Source organism: Sapajus apella, unplaced genomic scaffold, assembly GCF_009761245.1.
Source record: "Sapajus apella isolate SASKATOON/1434 unplaced genomic scaffold, GSC_monkey_1.0 scaffold25, whole genome shotgun sequence".
In the NCBI taxonomy this organism is placed as follows: domain Eukaryota; kingdom Metazoa; phylum Chordata; class Mammalia; order Primates; family Cebidae; genus Sapajus; species Sapajus apella.
In genome coordinates, this window is record NW_022436965.1 from 15,290,703 (window position 1) to 15,309,121 (window position 18,419).

The 18,419-nt window shown below is 44.4% G+C and overlaps 1 protein-coding gene across 1 annotated transcript in view; it reads right to left on the reverse strand.

Moving 5' to 3' along the window:
- Nucleotides 1-18,419, reverse strand: part of TNN (tenascin N) — a 63,798-nt gene that overhangs the window by 15,479 nt on the left and 29,900 nt on the right. Inside the window, exons 10-15 of the mRNA XM_032291117.1 lie at nucleotides 11,318-11,584; nucleotides 9,730-9,993; nucleotides 5,907-6,170; nucleotides 2,963-3,093; nucleotides 1,885-2,017; nucleotides 1,291-1,442 (exon numbers count right to left, since the gene is read on the reverse strand). Coding sequence (XP_032147008.1) covers nucleotides 1,291-1,442; nucleotides 1,885-2,017; nucleotides 2,963-3,093; nucleotides 5,907-6,170; nucleotides 9,730-9,993; nucleotides 11,318-11,584 — 1,211 coding nt within the window. The remainder of the gene's footprint in view (nucleotides 1-1,290; nucleotides 1,443-1,884; nucleotides 2,018-2,962; nucleotides 3,094-5,906; nucleotides 6,171-9,729; nucleotides 9,994-11,317; nucleotides 11,585-18,419) is intronic.

Consider the following 18,419-nt stretch of genomic DNA (forward strand, 5'->3'; position numbering starts at 1 on the left):
GCAGCTTATCATATAATTGGATCAGGCTGATGCAATCAAAGAAGCTGCCATGTGGTTTAGGCAGACAATGGCCCAAGAGAATAAAACATCTACATAGACAAGGGACAATCAGAGCACTATCTGAGTTTCCCTCTCTCCGGCTTTCGTCTTTCCAAGCAAAGCCTCAAAGGCCTTGTTTCTGTACTGTGTGGCCAGAGTAGAGAACTAGGACACTGGGCTCCAATTCAGAGGCCTGAGCTCCCCAGACAGGTTGCGCATATGTATCTTGGATGACCTGAGATGAACTCATTGAGAAAACCAATGAGTCAGGAGGCTGCAGTCTTGAAATCTGGCATTTTTTCTGGGAGAGTGGGCCTCACTATCCCTATCTGTAAAATAGGAAAAGCAATCCTCTCTCACTTACTCTAAAGCTGTTGTGTGAGGGTCATGTGTGCAAAAGTGCTTTGAAGAAGGTAAAATATAGGTAACACATACATATAGGGCATGACTAGATGATGATCAACCCACCGGCCTTCCTAGTCATCAGCCTTAGTCTAACCAGGCCTATTCTAGGACAGGGGTGAGGTACTAGACTCTCTCCTTACAGGGGGTTGGTGCCAGAGGTATTCGAACCAGAGCGACTCCATCTTGAGTGAGTGCTAAGAAAATAAGGCTAAGACTTGCTGGGCTGCATTCCCAGAAAGTTAGGTATTCCTAGCCTCCAGATGTTTATGGTTAAGGGAACAGATTGACAGTGTTTACTAAACAGACCCAGACTTAGGAATGTCCTGATATCCTGATATCTTGAGAACAGAGCATTCCTAATTTTGCTTTAAAGATTGCATAATATTGATTCTTACAAAATATAATAATTAAGAAAATTAACCCTTTATCACAAACCCCTGTAACAGAGCACATCCCCTCATGATCTTTTTTTATCCTGTATACAAACAGGTATTGTACCTACGGCGCATGTGTTTCTTACTTTCAGAAACACCCCACCCTGTCTATGGAGTGGCTGTACTTTCACCACTTGACTTTCTTAATAAACTTGCTTTTGCTTGCACTGTGGAGTCACCCTGAATTCTTTCTTGCACGAGATCCAGGAACCTTCTCTTGGGATCTGAATGGGGACCCATTTCCTGTAACATCAGGATCTCTCTAAAAACAGCTACAAGCCACCAAAACTCCTCTCTTCCCAGGGTGGGGAAGAAACAGGGCTCCAAGCACTCTCGGAAGCATCCATGACCGGCGTCCTGGCCTGAGAAACAAGGCCCTACACAGAGCTCCCTGGGGTTCCGTGTGACTCACAATCCAGCCACCTCCGTCCGTGTGCATGTCACAGTACACCTGCAGGGGCCGGCTGGCATCGCCGTGCAGGTAGATGGTGTACAGGCCGCTGGCAGCATTGTGGTTCAGCTGAACCTGACTGCAGTCCGAAGGGTGTGGGAAGCGCGCACCAACTGGGAGCCAAGCAGAGAGAGCGCTGTTAGAAGTAGGGCAAGGAAGAACGAGGTGGAGTTGCTCCCTATTTTAAGGCCGTTTATTTTGTTTGGAAATTATTGCATAACTTCCTACTTTTGCTTCTTCCCACTCTTCACTCATATCTTATTTTTCTCTCTCTGCTCTCATCAATTCCCCAAATGTACCAGAAAAAAGGTCAAGTTCACATCACTTCCTCCCCCAGTTCAGCTCCTCCACAAAATAACACTCTATCTCACTCCTCTCTTTAGTCTCCTCACTGTGGGGTGGATTTCTTTTCAACATATAACCCCATTTCCACTTCCCCATGCCTAGAGAAATCAATAGTTCTGTATCCACTTGCTCCTCCCTGGGATCTTTTGCTAGCCCCTCCAATGCTGGCTCTCACTGCATAGTCGTTCAGAATACAGGATTCCATCCTACCTGTGGAGAGGGTGGTGGATACATTTCTGCTCCGGCGATCACCCTTAAAGGCAACTAGGGAGACAGGGTAGGTAGCGCCCTGCTCAAGGCCTTGCAACTCAAACCTCTGGTCTTCTCGTCCCAGCTGCATCTCCTACCAAACAAGAGAGAAAGTACACAGCCAGTGACTCAGTTTATCACCCACTAGCACCCTAGGTGTCAACATCATTCCCTCGTGCTAATGACAGAAACTCTCTGACAGCACAGTGTTTCGTGTCTCCGAAGCCTCAGTGGCAGCCCAGAATCACAGTGAGTCCCAGCTACTTCTCCGGAGAGCCATGCCATGGAGAGTCAGCACTACTGGGAGCATCAGCTGAGAGCCGGCACCCAGCACTGCAGCTTCAGGATCACCGGCCAAGTTTCTGGGAGACTTTGGCCTTCAGGTACACACGAGGGCTCTAACTATAGCCACGGCTGGCAGCAACAGGCTGGCAATGCCGGGCTAAGGAGGTATTAACAGGGGAGGTAAAGCTGGCCACTGATATCTGTGAGACAAGAAGACAGTTGGTATTCCAATAAACTTCCTTCTGAACCAGTCTTACTTCCTCTATAAACGTAGGGCTAACCTTCCTAGCAGTGCTGTCATAAGCACTAATTAAGATGGCAAATGAGCCTAAGTGTCCTTCCTGTTTTTCCTTCCTCCCTTCTTTCCTCCTTTGCAAGGAGAGAGAATAATAATTTTCCAATGGGACGGGTTTTGAAAATTTGCTGGCCTTCAGATTCTAAGGGGAGGTGTAACCCTTGAAATGAGGGTTAATGAATTCATTCAATAAATATGTGTTGAACATCTACCACGTGCTAAGCACTGTCCTATGCACTTTAGATACAGTGATAAATGAAACAGACAAACATAGAGCTTACATTTTTTTGGGAAGACTAACAATAAACAAAATAACCCAGGAAGATGTACAGCCAGCAATATGATCAACAAAGATTAGCAGGTGGCCCTGAGGCCAGCAAATGAGCTGACTGGCCTGAGTTAGTTGCTTCGCACACACAAGAGAAGGCACCAGGAGAAAAGACAAGGAATCTCCCATACCTTAACCGTGCCGTCTGGGAACTGGTAGGTCAGAATGTAGCCATGAATCTGAGCAGAGGGGGGTGTCCAGGTCAATACGCCACCAGACTGCGTCACAGCAGATGGACGAAGGTTTCTGGGAGGGTCGAGTTCTGTATGTAGAAAGTCAGGTAAATGTTATTACTGAGGCAAGGTCATTTTTGAGATATCAGTTTATATTTTCCCCTTCCATAACCTCCCGTTTCTCTTCCTCCTTTCAAGCAGGTTGCAGGCTCTGTTCTTCCCTTTCTGACCTTTGTTTCTAAAAGCACAGACCCATTAGAGACAAGAAGAAAGGGTGTTAGGTGGGTCCCAGAGGAAGGGAATCTGGGCCCCCATTTCCCAGGCAGGTTCCCACAAAGTGGTGGATATGAGCAGTCTAGATGGGCAGATAGATCCTCAGAGATGGAGGGCTTCCAAAGGGATGTGGAAAGATGGGAGGGCCGCAGATCTGAAAGGACCCTGCACAGAGAAACCAGGGTGACTTGCCTGCCTGGAAAGTTACCTGAAATGCCAGACAGGTCCCGATATCTGTCACTGGGAAACTACCCAAGATTCACATACAGCCCTGAGGAAGCAGCTCACCCTAAGTAGAATAGGGGCTTATGATTGACATTAAGTTGGTATAAAAACAAAAAGCTGTGTTTCTCACAGATGAAGCATGTGGCCTCAGATGCACACCCGGAGAAGGGGAGGGAACTGGTGCTTGTATAGACGAGAGAAAGAAAGAAAGACAGAAGGAGGAAGAGAGGGAGGGAGGGAAGAGGGAAAGGGAAGGAATATAGGAAAAGCAGGGCTTTCTTTTATGTACTTCCGCACCCAAACACCAGAGGGAACGCGTGGGTAAGTGAGTGTGCACTGTAGACCAGAAAAACCGAGGCTCAGCAAAAATTCTAGTCAACATCATAACTGGTCAGAAGGCTCTTTTTTTTTTTTTTTTTTTTTTTAAACCAAAGAAGATATGAATGGAAGTTTCTTTTTTGAAAAAGCATTATCACAGAATGTTATTTTAATTTAGAAGTTCCCAAAAAGACATCTCCGGGCTATTTTCTACCCAGTAGCATTTCGGCTGAGAACTGAATTGCAGTATTTTAATAGAAATCAGACAGCTGTTGTTTTGAATTAGGATGTTTTGACAAATTTTGAGTTTCTGTAATATCAACTTGGTTTGATTTTCTGCAGCATAACATCTGGCATGGATTTTATTCTATCCATCTCACAGAAAAACTGAATTTCCTGCTTTCACAATCAAGGCAAAACTGTGGCTATGCAAATGTCTTAAGCAACGTCCTGCCACCTCTTTGACTGCCCACCACCCCCTGGTTACAGACTTGAGATGTCTGTCTTAGCTACTTCACATTCCTATGAAGCAAGAAGATGAGAGTCTCTTTAGTGCTGTCTTCAAAATGGGAAAGGTGAAACCAAGAGAAGGTAAAGAAGGAAGAAGAGAAGAAAGAAATAAGGGAGAAAGGAAGGGGAAAAGGAGGTAGGAAGTGGGAAAGAGGGAAAGGAGATGCTGGGTCCTGGTTGCGTCCGGAGAGAAACACTGTATACTAGGGAGTCCGTGACAGGGAGAGGAGTGTGTGTGTGTGTTTTGTTTTTGTTCTTTGTTTTTTTGAGATGGAGTCTCCCTCTGTTGCCCAGGCTGGAGTGCAATGGCACAGTCTTGGCTCACTGCAACCTCTTCCTCCTGGGTTCAAGTGATTCTCCTGTCTCAGCTTCCCGAGTAGCTGGGATTACATGTGCCCGCCACCACGCCCGGCTAATTTTTGTATTTTTAGTAGAGATGGGGTTTCACCATGTTGGCCAGGCTGGTCTCAAACTCCTGACCTCAGGTGATCTGCCGCCTCAGCCTCCCAAAGTACTGGGATTACAGGCATGAGCCACTGCACCCAGCCAGTTTTTTTGTTCGTTTTTTCACATCTCTGTTTAGTTTGAAAATATTTACTATAAGCTGGCCGCTGATATCTGTGAGACAAGAAGACAGTTGGTATTTCAATAAACTTCCTTCTGAACCAGTCTTACTTCCTCTATAAACGTAGGGCTAACCTTCCTAGCAGTGCTGTCATAAGCACTAATTAAGATGGCAAATGAGCCTAAGTGTCCTTCCTGCTTTTCCTTCCTCCCTTCTTTCTTCATTGGCAAGGAGAGAGAATAATAATTCTCTTTTATATTAGTTTTTAGATTAAAAATGTAAGCTAATTTTAACTTAATAATGATAATAATAATTCTATAATAAATAATAATTAATTAAAATTCTCTTTTATATTACTTTTTAGATTAAAAATGCAAGCTAATTTTAACTAATAAAAATTATAGAGAAATTCAAGGCACCTCTGGCTCCCATGGCTACACCTGGTGCCCTCAGCCATGGATGGAATGGACAGACCTTGCCCGTACTGCCTGAACAGGCCCGCAGACCTCAGGGCAGGCAGTGCTCTCTTCCAGGTGCCTCTGGGGCCTGACCTCTGTGAAGCTCTGCCAAGACCAGAGGCCCCATCACACACACAAAATAGGTGTAGTTCAGGCACCTTTCATCATCAACTGAGAATGGAATGGAGAAAGATGCACTCCCATTGCCCCCATTCTGGAAGATGGAAACAGAAAACGCTCCTGCCTCTCTCTTCTCCTAACTGCAGCTGAGGTCGAATCATTTTCTCCATTGAGGGTGCGGAGAGTCTGAGCGCTGGGCCCGGTGGAGGGGTGAGGGAGGTCACCTGTGACACCACCGCTTCCTCTACGCTTCTCATCCTATCTGAACTGTTATGTCAACTTAATTAGCTCAAAGAGGTGAAAAAGGAACCACTTTGAAGAATGCCCACAGGTAAGGCCACACCCCTCCTGCTCTCTTCCCCAGCCCACTGATGGAGGAAGGCTCTCTCCTGGTAAGTGTGAGGGGTTCCCCTGTCCTGGTCCTTCTCAGTACCTGTCTGGGCCTTGGTGTCGGCCTTCTTGCTCTCCTGGTCCCCCTTCTGGGCCCACACGTGCACCGTGTACTCCACGCCCGGCCTCAGGCCCGTCAGGACGGTGCTGCTCTGCTCCTTCCCCACCGGAACCTCTCTGGTCTCTCCGTCAGCAGAGGTGTAGCGCACCACATACTTGTCAATGGGGGCCTGCACCGGGTCCCAGGAGACAGTGGCCATATTCTCTGTCACCCGGTCAGTCACCAGGTTTTTGGGGCTGTCAATTTCTTTTAAAAAAGATTTAGAAAAGGCTGAACTTTAGAACAAAGGAAAGCATCCCATCCCACCACCCCATCACCAGGAGGTATTCATCATGTTATCATTACTAATGGTAGAATTCCACTTAAAACATGAGGCAAAGCCTCCTGGTCTCCATTTCCAAGGAAACAAACCACTGGATCTAAAACTGGAAGGAATCAGATCCTCTCCTAGTTTGTTAATACAAAAATTTTCTGTCCTTGTAATTCTCACCAAAATGACAATAAAACTTCCTGAGCAACAAGATAAGCCACCAAAACCACTTTTATGATCTCCCTGGTATCTAGTTATTTTGTTTCACAGAATTTAAGAGCCGAGAAGTCATATTCTCCAAACTTCCTGACTTATGAAAGGGGAGGAGAATGGAGGCCCAGGGAGATGGTGGGTCTAGGTCAGGTTCCTATTGACTTCTTACGTGGAAGTCAACACTCTTCGCTCTCAACTTTGGGCCTTCTCACTCTCTCAAGGCTTTTGCTGTGGATCTGCCCTCTCTCTCCTGTATCATCAATCTCTTCTCTGTCATCAGTCCCAGACTAGCAAGGTCTGATCCCCCATCCTTCCCCATATCATTCCATTTCTCTGCATTCCTGAACTGACAGACTGTCTCAGGAGAAATGTCTACATACCTTAACTTCATCGCTCACTCTCCAATCGTGTTTGCATCTTTCTATGCCACACAACTAAATCTGCTAGTCTAGGTCACCAACAACATCCATGCTGCCACATCTAATGGATACTTGCTCTTCTCAACTTTACACTACTTCTGGGTGGCAGAGCTGATCCACTCCCTCCTTCTGGAAACGCTTTCATTGCTTGGCTTCTATGACTACATACTCCCTTGATTTTCCTAACTTGCTAGATCTTCTTCAGTCCTTTGTTAGCTACCTTCAAACACTGGAGCACCCAAGGTTCGCTTTCTTTGTTGTTTGTTTTGTTTTGTTTTTCTGAGACAGGGTCTCACTCTGTCACCCAAGCTGGAGAGCAGTGGCACCATCATAGCTCACTGCAGCCTTAACCTCCCAGGCTCAAGCAATCCTCCCGCCTCACCCTCCCGAGTAGCTGGGAATACAGGTGTACACCACCACACCCAGCCAAGTTTTGTATTTTTTTTTTTTTTTTTTTTAGTAAAGACAGGATTTCACCAGGCTGGTCTTGAACTCCTGAGCTCGAGTAATTTACCTACTTCAGCCTTTCAATGTTCTGGGATTACAGGTAAGGGCCACACAACTGTCCCAAAGCTCTCTCTTTTCCTCTCTCTACTGTTCCTCCTAGGTGATGTCATTCATGCCTATGGCTGTAAATACCAACTAGATGCTAATCACTCCACAATATCTATCAATTCTGAGCCCCTGACTAGTTCATACAACTGCATCTCCACCACAGTGCCTGGCCTGTATTGGACACTCAGTAAATAGTTATGTAATCAATAAACAAATCACTCAATTAACCAAGGAATCTCACAAATATCTTGAACTTAAATATTTAAAAGTCTTGATGTTCCTCCCCAATCCCTTCTCAAGAAATGGTGGTCCAGTCTTCCATGTTGCTCAAATAAAAACACAGGCCAGAACTGAGTCCTCATTTTCTTCCAACCCCACATCTATCAACAGGTATTATCATTCACACCTCAAAAATATATTCCAGACACTCCCTCTTCTCTACCCTTTTGCCATCACACCTATCTAGACCACCCCCATCTTGCATCCGACTTTCCTAGCAGCTTCTCTACTAATCTCACCACTTCATTCCTTGTCATTTCCATTTATTCTCCTCACTGTGGCCTGGAAAATGTTTTTTAAATAAACATTGCATACTATCACCCTTCTAGTATTAATAAATATAGCCCACTTTGTCCTCTAAGCACCACAAGGTCCTGGCTGACCTGCCTCTGCTCCTCCTACCTCATCGCAGGCCACTTGCTCTCCCACCCTCTATGCTCCAGCAAAACCAGCCTCTTTTCTTTCTCCAACCCTGCCAGGTACTATTGCAGCTGAGGGCCATTACACATACTTTCCCTCTGCCAGAAATGGCTAGCTTTCCCCAACATCCATTCTCCCCCGTCTTCGATAAGCACACTCACTATCCAACCGATCTCCCTGCAAAGATGAAAGTATTCTACAATCTGCACAGTCCAATACTGTAGTTGTTAGTCACATGTGGCTACTGACCATTTGAAATGTGGCTAATCCAAGTGAGAAAATTTTATTTTAATTATTTTAAATTAGTTAAAATTTAGGCTGGGCATGGTGACCCATGCCTGTAATCCCAGCACTTTGGGAAGCTGAGGCAGGAGGACCACTTGAGCCTAGGAGTTCAACATACTGAGACCCCATCTCTAAAAAAATAAAAAATTAACCAGGAGCGGTGGTATGTACCTGTGGTCCCAGATACTTGGGAAGCTGAGGTGGGAGGATGGCTTGAGCCTGGGAGGTCAAGCCTGCAGTGAACCGCGATCATACCACTGTACTCCAGCCTAACTAACAAAGTAAGACCCTGTCTCTGAAGATAAAATAAAAATAAAAATAGAAATAATTTAAATAGCCACATGTAGCTAGCAGCTGCTGTTGGACAGGACAGCATAACCAAAGTTAAAGCTGGGCACAGGGCCATCCAGCTAAAGATCTCATTTCCTAGTCTTTTTTTGCAGTGAGGTCTGTCTGGGACCTGGCAATGGAAGACGAGAAGAACTGATATATGCAACATCCCAGTCATGCCCTGACCTTCAGCATGCCTCTTCCCACTGGCTACAATGCGGACTGGGTAGCGACCAGGTAAAGGAGGGCAACTTGCTAGGGATGACTAAGCAACAGTCACAGAAGCCTGGGTCTCCTGGATGAGGAGCTACCGTATCAGCCCTTGTCATTCTACAGACAGGAATATGCTCCATTCCTGCTTAAGCAACTGTTATTTGAGTGCTCCTGTATATCCTGTTACTACTCACCCTTCCCATCTACAAGACACCCTTACCCCATCATTCTCTGTGCCTGTTACACCATGTTCATCTCCTTCATAGAACTTAGCACAAGAGTGACCTCTGGTCATCCTCACGACTACACTCCCACCAGCACCATGACAGTTTACAAATTCCATGGCAACAAGTCAGGAAGTTCCCTTATATGGCCTAAAAAGGGGAGGAATGAACAATCCACACCTTGTTTAGCATGTCATCAAGAAATAACCATAAAAATGGACCACCAGCAGTCCTCGGGGCTGCTCTGCCTGTGGCTAGTGGCGATTCTTTTATTCCTTTACTTTCCTAATAAACTTGCTTTCACTTTAACTACTCGTCCTGAACTCTTTCCTGCACCAGATCCAAGAACCCTTCTCTAAGGGTCTGGATCGGGAGTTCTTTCCTGTAACACTTTGTTCTTTCTTTAGGTTAATGAAAGTTTTTTTGACAGCAAACTCTCCTAAATCAGTCTGCAGCCCTGAGGTTACAGACACCAAAAGCAGCTGCATCATTGCTCAGCTGCAACAGATCAACTTGCATTAATTACCCCAGTTTGCCCTTCCCTTCCCTCCTATTACCTGTCTGGGCCTTGGTGTCTGCCTTCTTGCTCTCCTGGTCCCCCTTCTGGGCCCACACGTGCACCGTGTACTCCACGCCCGGCCTCAGGCCCGTCAGGACGGTGCTGCTCTGCTCCTTCCCCACCGGAACCTCCCTGGTCTCTCCGTCAGCAGAGGTGTAGCGCACCACGTACTTGTCAATGGTGGCCTGCACCGGGTCCCAGGAGACAGTGGCCATATTCTCTGTCACCCGGTCAGTGACCAAGTTTTTGGGGCTGTCAATGTCTGAAAAGAAGTGCCGATGAATATCTGCTATGAACAAGTCTCAGAGTGCAGCAACTGGTGGTCGCTTAGCGTAGGGTGAAACCCTTTCATGTTTTGTGGGGTTTCCACCTGTTACTCTCTTGCTTCATTTTTAGCTGTTTCACAGACATCATCTCCTCTGAGATATACCTTGCTCCTCAATAGAAAGCACAATAGACAGGAACCTGAAAATATGGGCTGTCACCTCTACCAAGTGTTTAGCAAAACAAATCTTTTTATTCATCTAGTAACGGTATATCCAGCCCCAACTCTGTATGTGGAATGCTCTAGACAGTGTGCAAAATCCAGAGTTGGAAAAGACATGGTCTCTGCTCACGAGGAACTAACAGTTTTGTGTCTGGCATCTGTCAGTGAAGACCTCCTATTTCATAGTAGAAGATTCTAAAAGCCAATTCCAAAGGTAAGCTCCCAGAGGAGGGCTGCGTCCTATTCTCCTGTGTTCCCAGTGCCCAGTAGGGCGTAGGACACATGGAAAGTGCTCACTGCATATTATTAAATGAATCCGCCAAAAGTAAAACCCTGGTTGAATATCCTCTGGGATATCATAGACTCCCTTGTCATGCTAGTTTGCTGATTAAATCACTGTACAAAATATGGTTAGATATTGCTTCCTCTAAAATAAGAATATAATGCAGGAGTTATCCTTGTCTTCAAAACTCTGCCTCACGCACACTCTGCTATTCCAAAGAGAGGCATGTGCTCCTTTCTTGTGTAGGCACCCACTATGTGGGTGTTTTGGTCAGTGTGTATCCCATTACTATTTACCCATCCCATCTGAGAAACATCACCACCTCATTATTCTCTATACCTACACCATGTCATCTCCTTCATAGAACTTATCATAATTTCTAGTTATAAATTTGCTTTATAGTTATAACATGATTTGTCATAAAACAAATGATATACATCTCCTTGCTGTGGCAGATGTGATGTCTACATTCTTAAAGTCAAATTTTCATTATACTATTAACCATATTTGATTTCGATTTTCTGTTCCCACTCACAAACTCACTAAGAGACCCTCGATACTGTTGACAGCGAAAGATCCATGCAGTCAGAAGAGGAGTTGATGGACATGACCGTGCAGTCAGAGCTTGGAGACTTTCCACAAGGAAACTAGTTAAAGGGAAATGAGGGATGGTGCGTGCCATCTGCTATGAAGGGATGCCATCCCGCCCTTCCATTAATCATTGATTTTTGCCAATGTTAGAGAAGGAAAACAAAACTTGTCATCCAATGACTTAGCATAAAAGCTCTTATATTCCCAAAGAACAATGCTCCTTACCTGTCTGGGCTTTGGTGTCGGCCTTCTTGCTCTCCTGGGCCCCCTTCTGGGCCCACACGTGCACCGTGTACTCCACACCTGGTCTCAGGCCCGTCAGGACAGTGCTGCTCTCCTCCTTCTCCACTGGAACTTCCCTGGTCTCTCCATCCTCAGCAGAGGTGTAGCGCACCACATACCTGTCAATGGTGGCCTGCACTGGGTCCCAGGAGACAATGGCCATATTCTCTGTCACCCGGTCGGTCACCAGGTTTTGGGGGCTGTCAATGTCTGAAAAAAAAATGCTGATCAATAAACACTATTAACAGGTACCAAAGAGTGAGATCTTCTGGGCATTTTACTTGTGGTGAGGTGGTTTCCTGTCCTTACGGTTTCTCCATATCATATGTTGGTTTCTAGTTGTTTCATGGATATAGCTCCCCACAGCTGGATTCTTGGATTTTCAACAAGGCAGCACAAGAGAGTGGTATGAGTTCTAAATTCAAAATCAGAAGAGCTGGGTTCTAGTCCCAGCCCAGAGAGGCAGAGCAGAGGTGCAGGATGGAGCCAGGTTACCAGCAATCTGATCCTAGCTCTGCCACCTGCTAGCTGTGGCCCTGGACAACTCAGCTGCCCCTGGCTGGGCCTCAGCTTCTTCATCTGTAAAATCTGAGGTTTGGGTTAGATGGATTTTTAAGATTCTTTCGAGCATGAATATTCTATGCATGTATCTAATTTCATAAATGACTAACTTGTTTTTGTGACATTGGGCAAGTTGCTTTGCTTTACTTCTATATTTGTAAAATGGGGTTGTTAATGATTATTGCACTTATCTCTCAGTAGCTCTGTAAACCAAGAGAAAACAATGTCATGTAGAAAAGGGGCTTTGAAAATGTTAAACGATTACAGAGTTTACCACTCTGAAGCCACAGAATATTCACTCTGTAATTTAAAATGTAATCAAGGGCAAACCTACCTCTCTGCCTCAATTTTCTCCATAAGAAAAAAAAAGTCAGGAGAAAATAATATTACTACATATTCTACAGAGTTATTTTGAGTATTCTATCAGTTAATAACATGTTCCCTAGTGTGACATCAGCAAGATGGCCACTTAGAATCCTTTCACACTCATCTTCTGCACAAAAACAACTAAAACAAAGAATAAACAAACACATTTAAAAAAAAAAACAAGTAAAGGAGAGTGCAGGATTATGTCAAAGGAGAAACAGAAACCCTGGTGAGCACAGAAACTCAGGATAGCCGCATAGAGAACAGAAGGAAACACTGGGACCCCACCACCCTATTGCCCAGCTAAGATCAGCTGGAAGCCAGGAAGAACTTCTCCTAACGGCAAAAGGTAAGCAAGAAGATCCCAGCAGCCCACATCAGCACCTTGTACATCTACCGTCCTCACCATTGGGATCTTCTACAGCTCTCACAGGCACTAAGCCCAGCTAAGGGAGCTGCCTACAGGCACACAACTGTTCTCCCCCAGAGATGAAGCCAACACTGTGTCCTACCCACTGTGGCCTGCATGGCAATTGTGCTACGCCATCTTAGAAGTGGACCTACTGTTGGCATGTGTCTTGGTCTGGGAGTGAGTAGCCATTCACCCCTGAGCTACTTGCTGCTGCTGCACCGGGCCTCACAGAGACTGGGATACTGCCTTCATCCCTGAGGGTAAACTGCTACTGAGACACCAGCACCCAGTGTCCTGACATCTCCAAGTGGAGCTGTGAGCAACTGTTACACCTTTCCCCATGGGTCCAAGCAGCCATGGAACCACTCCATGTCCCCCTTCCCTACCCACTCAGATCAGAGCTGAGGCTGCACACTCTTTTCTGGAGAATCAGTACTTTGGTAAAAGAGCTTCATTCCCTTCTCTCACGGTAGGCAGCACCCTACCTGTAGGGATCTGAGCTGAAATTGCACTGGTTTCAGATCCTAAGTGAACAATGATTTTGACAGAGTCCTATATTCCAGGAAAATGGTGTTGAGGCCATCCGGAATAGTCGTATCCCTCAGAACTGAGCTGGAATAGCACATTGCTCACTGGGGAATCAGCGGCTCAGCCAAGCTGAGCAGCTGCACATCCTAGGGCTCTGCTGACACAGTACCCTAGGTCCCAGGGAAATACAGCAGTGGCTGGCTGAGACACCCAACCCTAGTATTCTGCATCCCTAGAGCTGGACTAGGCCCCTTGAGTCTGAGCCCCTGAGACAATCCTCTCCTAGAGAGTAGAGTCACTGCCGTGTTGCTCCTTGCCCTGCTCGATCCCAAAAAAACAGTGTGCCTGATTATTTTGGGGTACTTGCTGCTACTGCACCTGGTCTCACAGAGACTGGGATACTTCCAAGTCCCACCATTGTAGAGTCTAGAATCACCACTACACAATTCCTCACCCTAGGGATCCAAGTTGCCACTGAGCTCTATTGGTGCAGGCTCCCAAATTACAGTAATTACAGCCATACCCTGCACCATGAGCTCAAACTTCCAGAGCACTTCTTCCTCCAAGTTAAACCAGGGCTATGCCCTGCCCACCAGGGGTAGAATTACAGTTACAACCTGACCTCCTGAAGCCAAGTTGCTCAACAGTATGACAACCTATATTCAGCCCTGACACAGAGATCATTCTGCATCCCAAGACTCAAGTACCACTATAGGTTCACAAGACCCTAAGCCTAAGTAAGAGTTTGCCCCACAGTTGCTTTGAGCACCTGTACTTGAAACCCAGTGCCATGGCACCTGCTTCCAAGTCATGTCATACCTGACACCAAGAGGGATTCCTTCAGCTAAGCCTTCCCATTGTGGAGAAAATGAGAATAGAATAGCCCTTGCTGTAATAGCCCTTGCCACCAAGGACATTAACAACCTATGCTGCCATCACCACTACCACAAACTTCTATAGTCTATGCCACTGATATGCCCATAGTTATTGCTGATGTCAAACACAGCCAAAGAAGCTGCCCAGAGAATATACCACTGGACCTACATGAATCACCCTTCCCAACTGGCACATTAAAATTCAACCACGGTAAAAGTATTTCTCTAAGAAATCCACTTTAGAAAGTTTGGAAGAGGCAATCGTTCCACCAGATGCACAGACCTCAATGCAGGGACACAGGGAACATGAAAAAAGCAAGAAAATATGATATCATCAAAGGAACATAATAACTCTCCAGGAACAGACCCCAATTAAAAAGAAATCAATACATTGCCAGAAAAGGAATTCAAAATAATGATCTTAAGGAAACTTAATGAAATTCAAAAAATAGAGATAGACAATTTGATGCAACCAGAAAAATAATACATGACATGAATGAGAAATTCAATGATGAGATAGATATCATAAAAAAGAAACACAGCTAACAAATCCAAGAATGAAATAAAAAAAAGTAATAAATAGCTTTAACAGCAGACTTGATCTAGCAGAAAAAAAGAATTTCTGAACTTGAAGATAGGTTGTTTGACATTACCCAGTAAGAGAAAAATAAATAAAAATTAAAAAGAGCAAAGAAAGCCTACAAAACCTATGGGATACTATTAAGTGAATAAATATTCATATTATAGGAGTTCCTGAAAAAAAGTGATATAAAAAGGTATACAAAGCCTACTCAATGAAATAATAGCTGAAAACGTCCCAAGTCTGGGGAGAGAGATGAATATTGCTCACTGCAACCTCTATCTCCCAGATTCAAGTGATTTTCCTGCCTCTGCCTCCCCAGTTGCTGGGGTTACAGGCATGTACCACTAGGCCCAGCTAAATTTTGGGAGTTTTGTTTTTTTTTTTCAGACAGAGTTTCACTCTTTTTGCCCAGGTTGGAGTGCAATGGTGCAATCTTGGCTCACTGCAACATCCACCTTCCAGGTTCAAGCAATCCTCCTGCCTCAGCCTCCTGAGTAGCTGGGATTACAGGCACCCACCAACACGCCCAGATAAGTTTTGTATTTTTAGTAGAGATGGAGTTTCAACATGTTGGCCACGCTGGCCTTGAACTCCTGACCTCAGGTGATCTGCCTGCCTCAACCTCCCAAAGTGGGATTACAAGCATGAGCCTAGAAAAAATAATTCTAAAATTCATGTGGAACCACAGAAGACCCCAAATAGCCAAAGCAATACTGAGCAAAAATAACAAAGCTAGAGGCTGACTTTAATATGTACTACAAAGCTACAGTAACCAAAACAGCATGATAGTGACATAAAAACAGACACATAGACCAATGGAACAGAATAAAGAACCCAGAACTAAATCCACATATTTACAGCCAACTGATTTTTGACAAGGCAGCAAGAACATCCAGTGGGGACAGAACAGTCTCTTCAATAAACGGTTCCAGAAAAACTGAATATCCATATGCAGAAGAATAAAACTAGACCTCTATCTCCCATCTTATTCAAAAATTAAATTTAAATGAATTAAAGAATTAAATGTAAGACCTGAAACTATGAAATTACAGAAGAAAACATTGGGGAAACACTTTAGAACATTGACCTAGGCAAAGATATTTTTGGGTAAGACCTCAAAAGCACAGGCAACAAAAGCAAAAATAGACAAATGGAAATATATCAAGCTAAAGAGTTTCTGCACAGCAAAGGAAATATTAGACAGAATGAAGAGACAACCTACCTAATGGGAGAAACTATTTGCAAACTGTCTATTGATAAAGTATTAATAAACAGAATACATAGGGAGTTCAAACAACTCAATAGCAAAATAATAACAATCATCTTATTTTAAAATGGGCAAATAATCTAAATAGACATTTCTCAAAAGAAGACATGCAAATGGCCAACAAACATTTATGAAAAAATGTTCGACATCAGTAATCACCAGGGAAATGCAAATCAAAAGCACAGTGAGGTATCATCTCATCCCAGTTAAAATTGCTATTATCAAAAAGACAAATAGTAACAGGTACTGGTGAGAATGTGGAGAAAGAGAAATACTAGTACACTCCTGGTGGGAATGACAATTAGTACAGCCACTATGAATAAAAGCATGGAGGTTCCTCAAAGAACTAAAAGTAGATGTACCATATGATCCACCAATCTCATTGCTGAGTACACATCCAAAAAAAAAAAAAAAGGAAATCAGTATATCAAAGAGATATCTGCATGCCCATGTTTACTGCAGTACTATTCACAATAGCCAAAATACTGAATTAACCTAACTGTCCACTAGTGAATGAATAGACAAAGAAAATGTGATATATATATCACATTTTATACATGTGATATTTAAAAATGTGATATACACACACACACACACACACACACACAAATTCAATACTATTCAGCCATAAAAAGGAATAAAATCCCTTCCTTTGCAGCAACACGGATTGAACTGGGTTATTATGTTAAGTGAAATAAGCCAGGCACAGAAAGACAAATATTGCACGTTCTTACTCGCAAGTGGGAGCTAAAAAAATTGATCTCATGGAAGTTGAGAGTAAAATGATAGCTACCAGAGGCTGGGAAGAACAGGGGAATGAACACAAGTTGGCTTAAGGGTCCAAAATACAGTTAGATAGAAGAAATATGTTCTAGTGTTTGATAGTACAGTAGGATGACTACAGTTAACAATCCTTTATTGTACATTTCAAAATAGCTAGAAGAGAAGATTTGACATGTTCCTAACACAAAGAAATGCCAAATGTTTGAGGTGATGGATATCCTGATTACCCTGATTTGATCATCACACATTGCATTCATGTATTAAAATATCACATGTACCTATAAATATGTATATTATTATGTATCAATTTTTTAAAAAAGAAACAAATGTCTATTATGACAGTTCTTAGCACTAGTAGATGCACAATGACCATAAGCTAACATTATTAATACCAGTTTGTTAATATGTTATAAATACAAGAAATTATGCTCCGCCATACCACACACACAGAAGATACTTAAAAATACATTCACACACACACACACACACAAAATAGTAGCATTGCTTTGTTCTAAATAATTCATTGTAAAAGCCATTTTCCCAAAGTCTTTCTCATACATCCTATTACACATGTTGGTTTAGGCTGTAACTCCAAGAAAATGGGTATCTACATTCCAACCTGAGGGACCACAGTTAAGGCAAGATCAACAACAGTTTTGTGACCCTTGGCTGACCAATCATCTTCACCCTATAAAAGTGGTTGGAGAGGCCAATGAGGTGGGACTTTAAGAAGGGATTTATTTGGAAAAACATACACTGTGAGTCCCATGAGTGAGGCCCAACTGTTTGAATAAGCAGTTTTCAATGGAATCCCTTATGTTCTTTGTTTTGTATACCCTAGAGCAGCAATTCTCAACCAGGGACAATCAACAATGTCTAGAGACACTCTGGTTGTCACAACTCAGTGTGGGATGGGGGAGACATCAGGGATGCTGCTAAACATCTTACAATGCACAAGACGGACCCCTGCAACAGATAATTATCCAGCCTAAATAGCAACAGTGCCAAGGGTGAGAAACCCTGCCCAAAGCTTGAGGAACACTATGGGCTGGTGTCTGACATATGCTTAAAATATCTAAGAGGTAAGAAAATGGTTGCTCTGACACAGAGCAAAGAGAGGCTGTAGCATTGCAAAAGAGCTGCACATCCGGTTGAATGGACAAAGGATGCATGCAGGTTCTCCATGGACCAGACTTGGGCCCAGCACACCAGGGTAGGCCTGGGGTTGCATTAGAGTGTGGCATTAGAAGCTGTCCAAGAGGACCACCTAGAGGGGCAAGGCGACCCCACCAGAGGTGCTGGGGAAACCCCTGATGTATTGGCAGAGGAAGGGGAGTAGGAGACCAGTGGAAGACAGGCATTTCCCTACAGTGAGACCCACAGTGGAAGAGGACAAAAGTGCTTCATGACAGCCGGCTTCAGCACTCATCAGGCTCCAGGGCAGGCCCAAACACCTGTTATGTAGTCAAGCATGACCTTCCACCATCCTGGCCTCCTTCCTCCTTAACCCATGGCTTGTCTTTTCTCTTGACCCCTCACTTTTCTTCCTCCTTAACCCCTCAGCTTCTCCCCTCCTGACCCCTCACCTTTCCCCTCCTGACTCCTCACCTCTCCCCCTCCTGACCCCTCACCTCTCCCCCTCCTGACCCCTCACCTTTCCCCTCCTGACT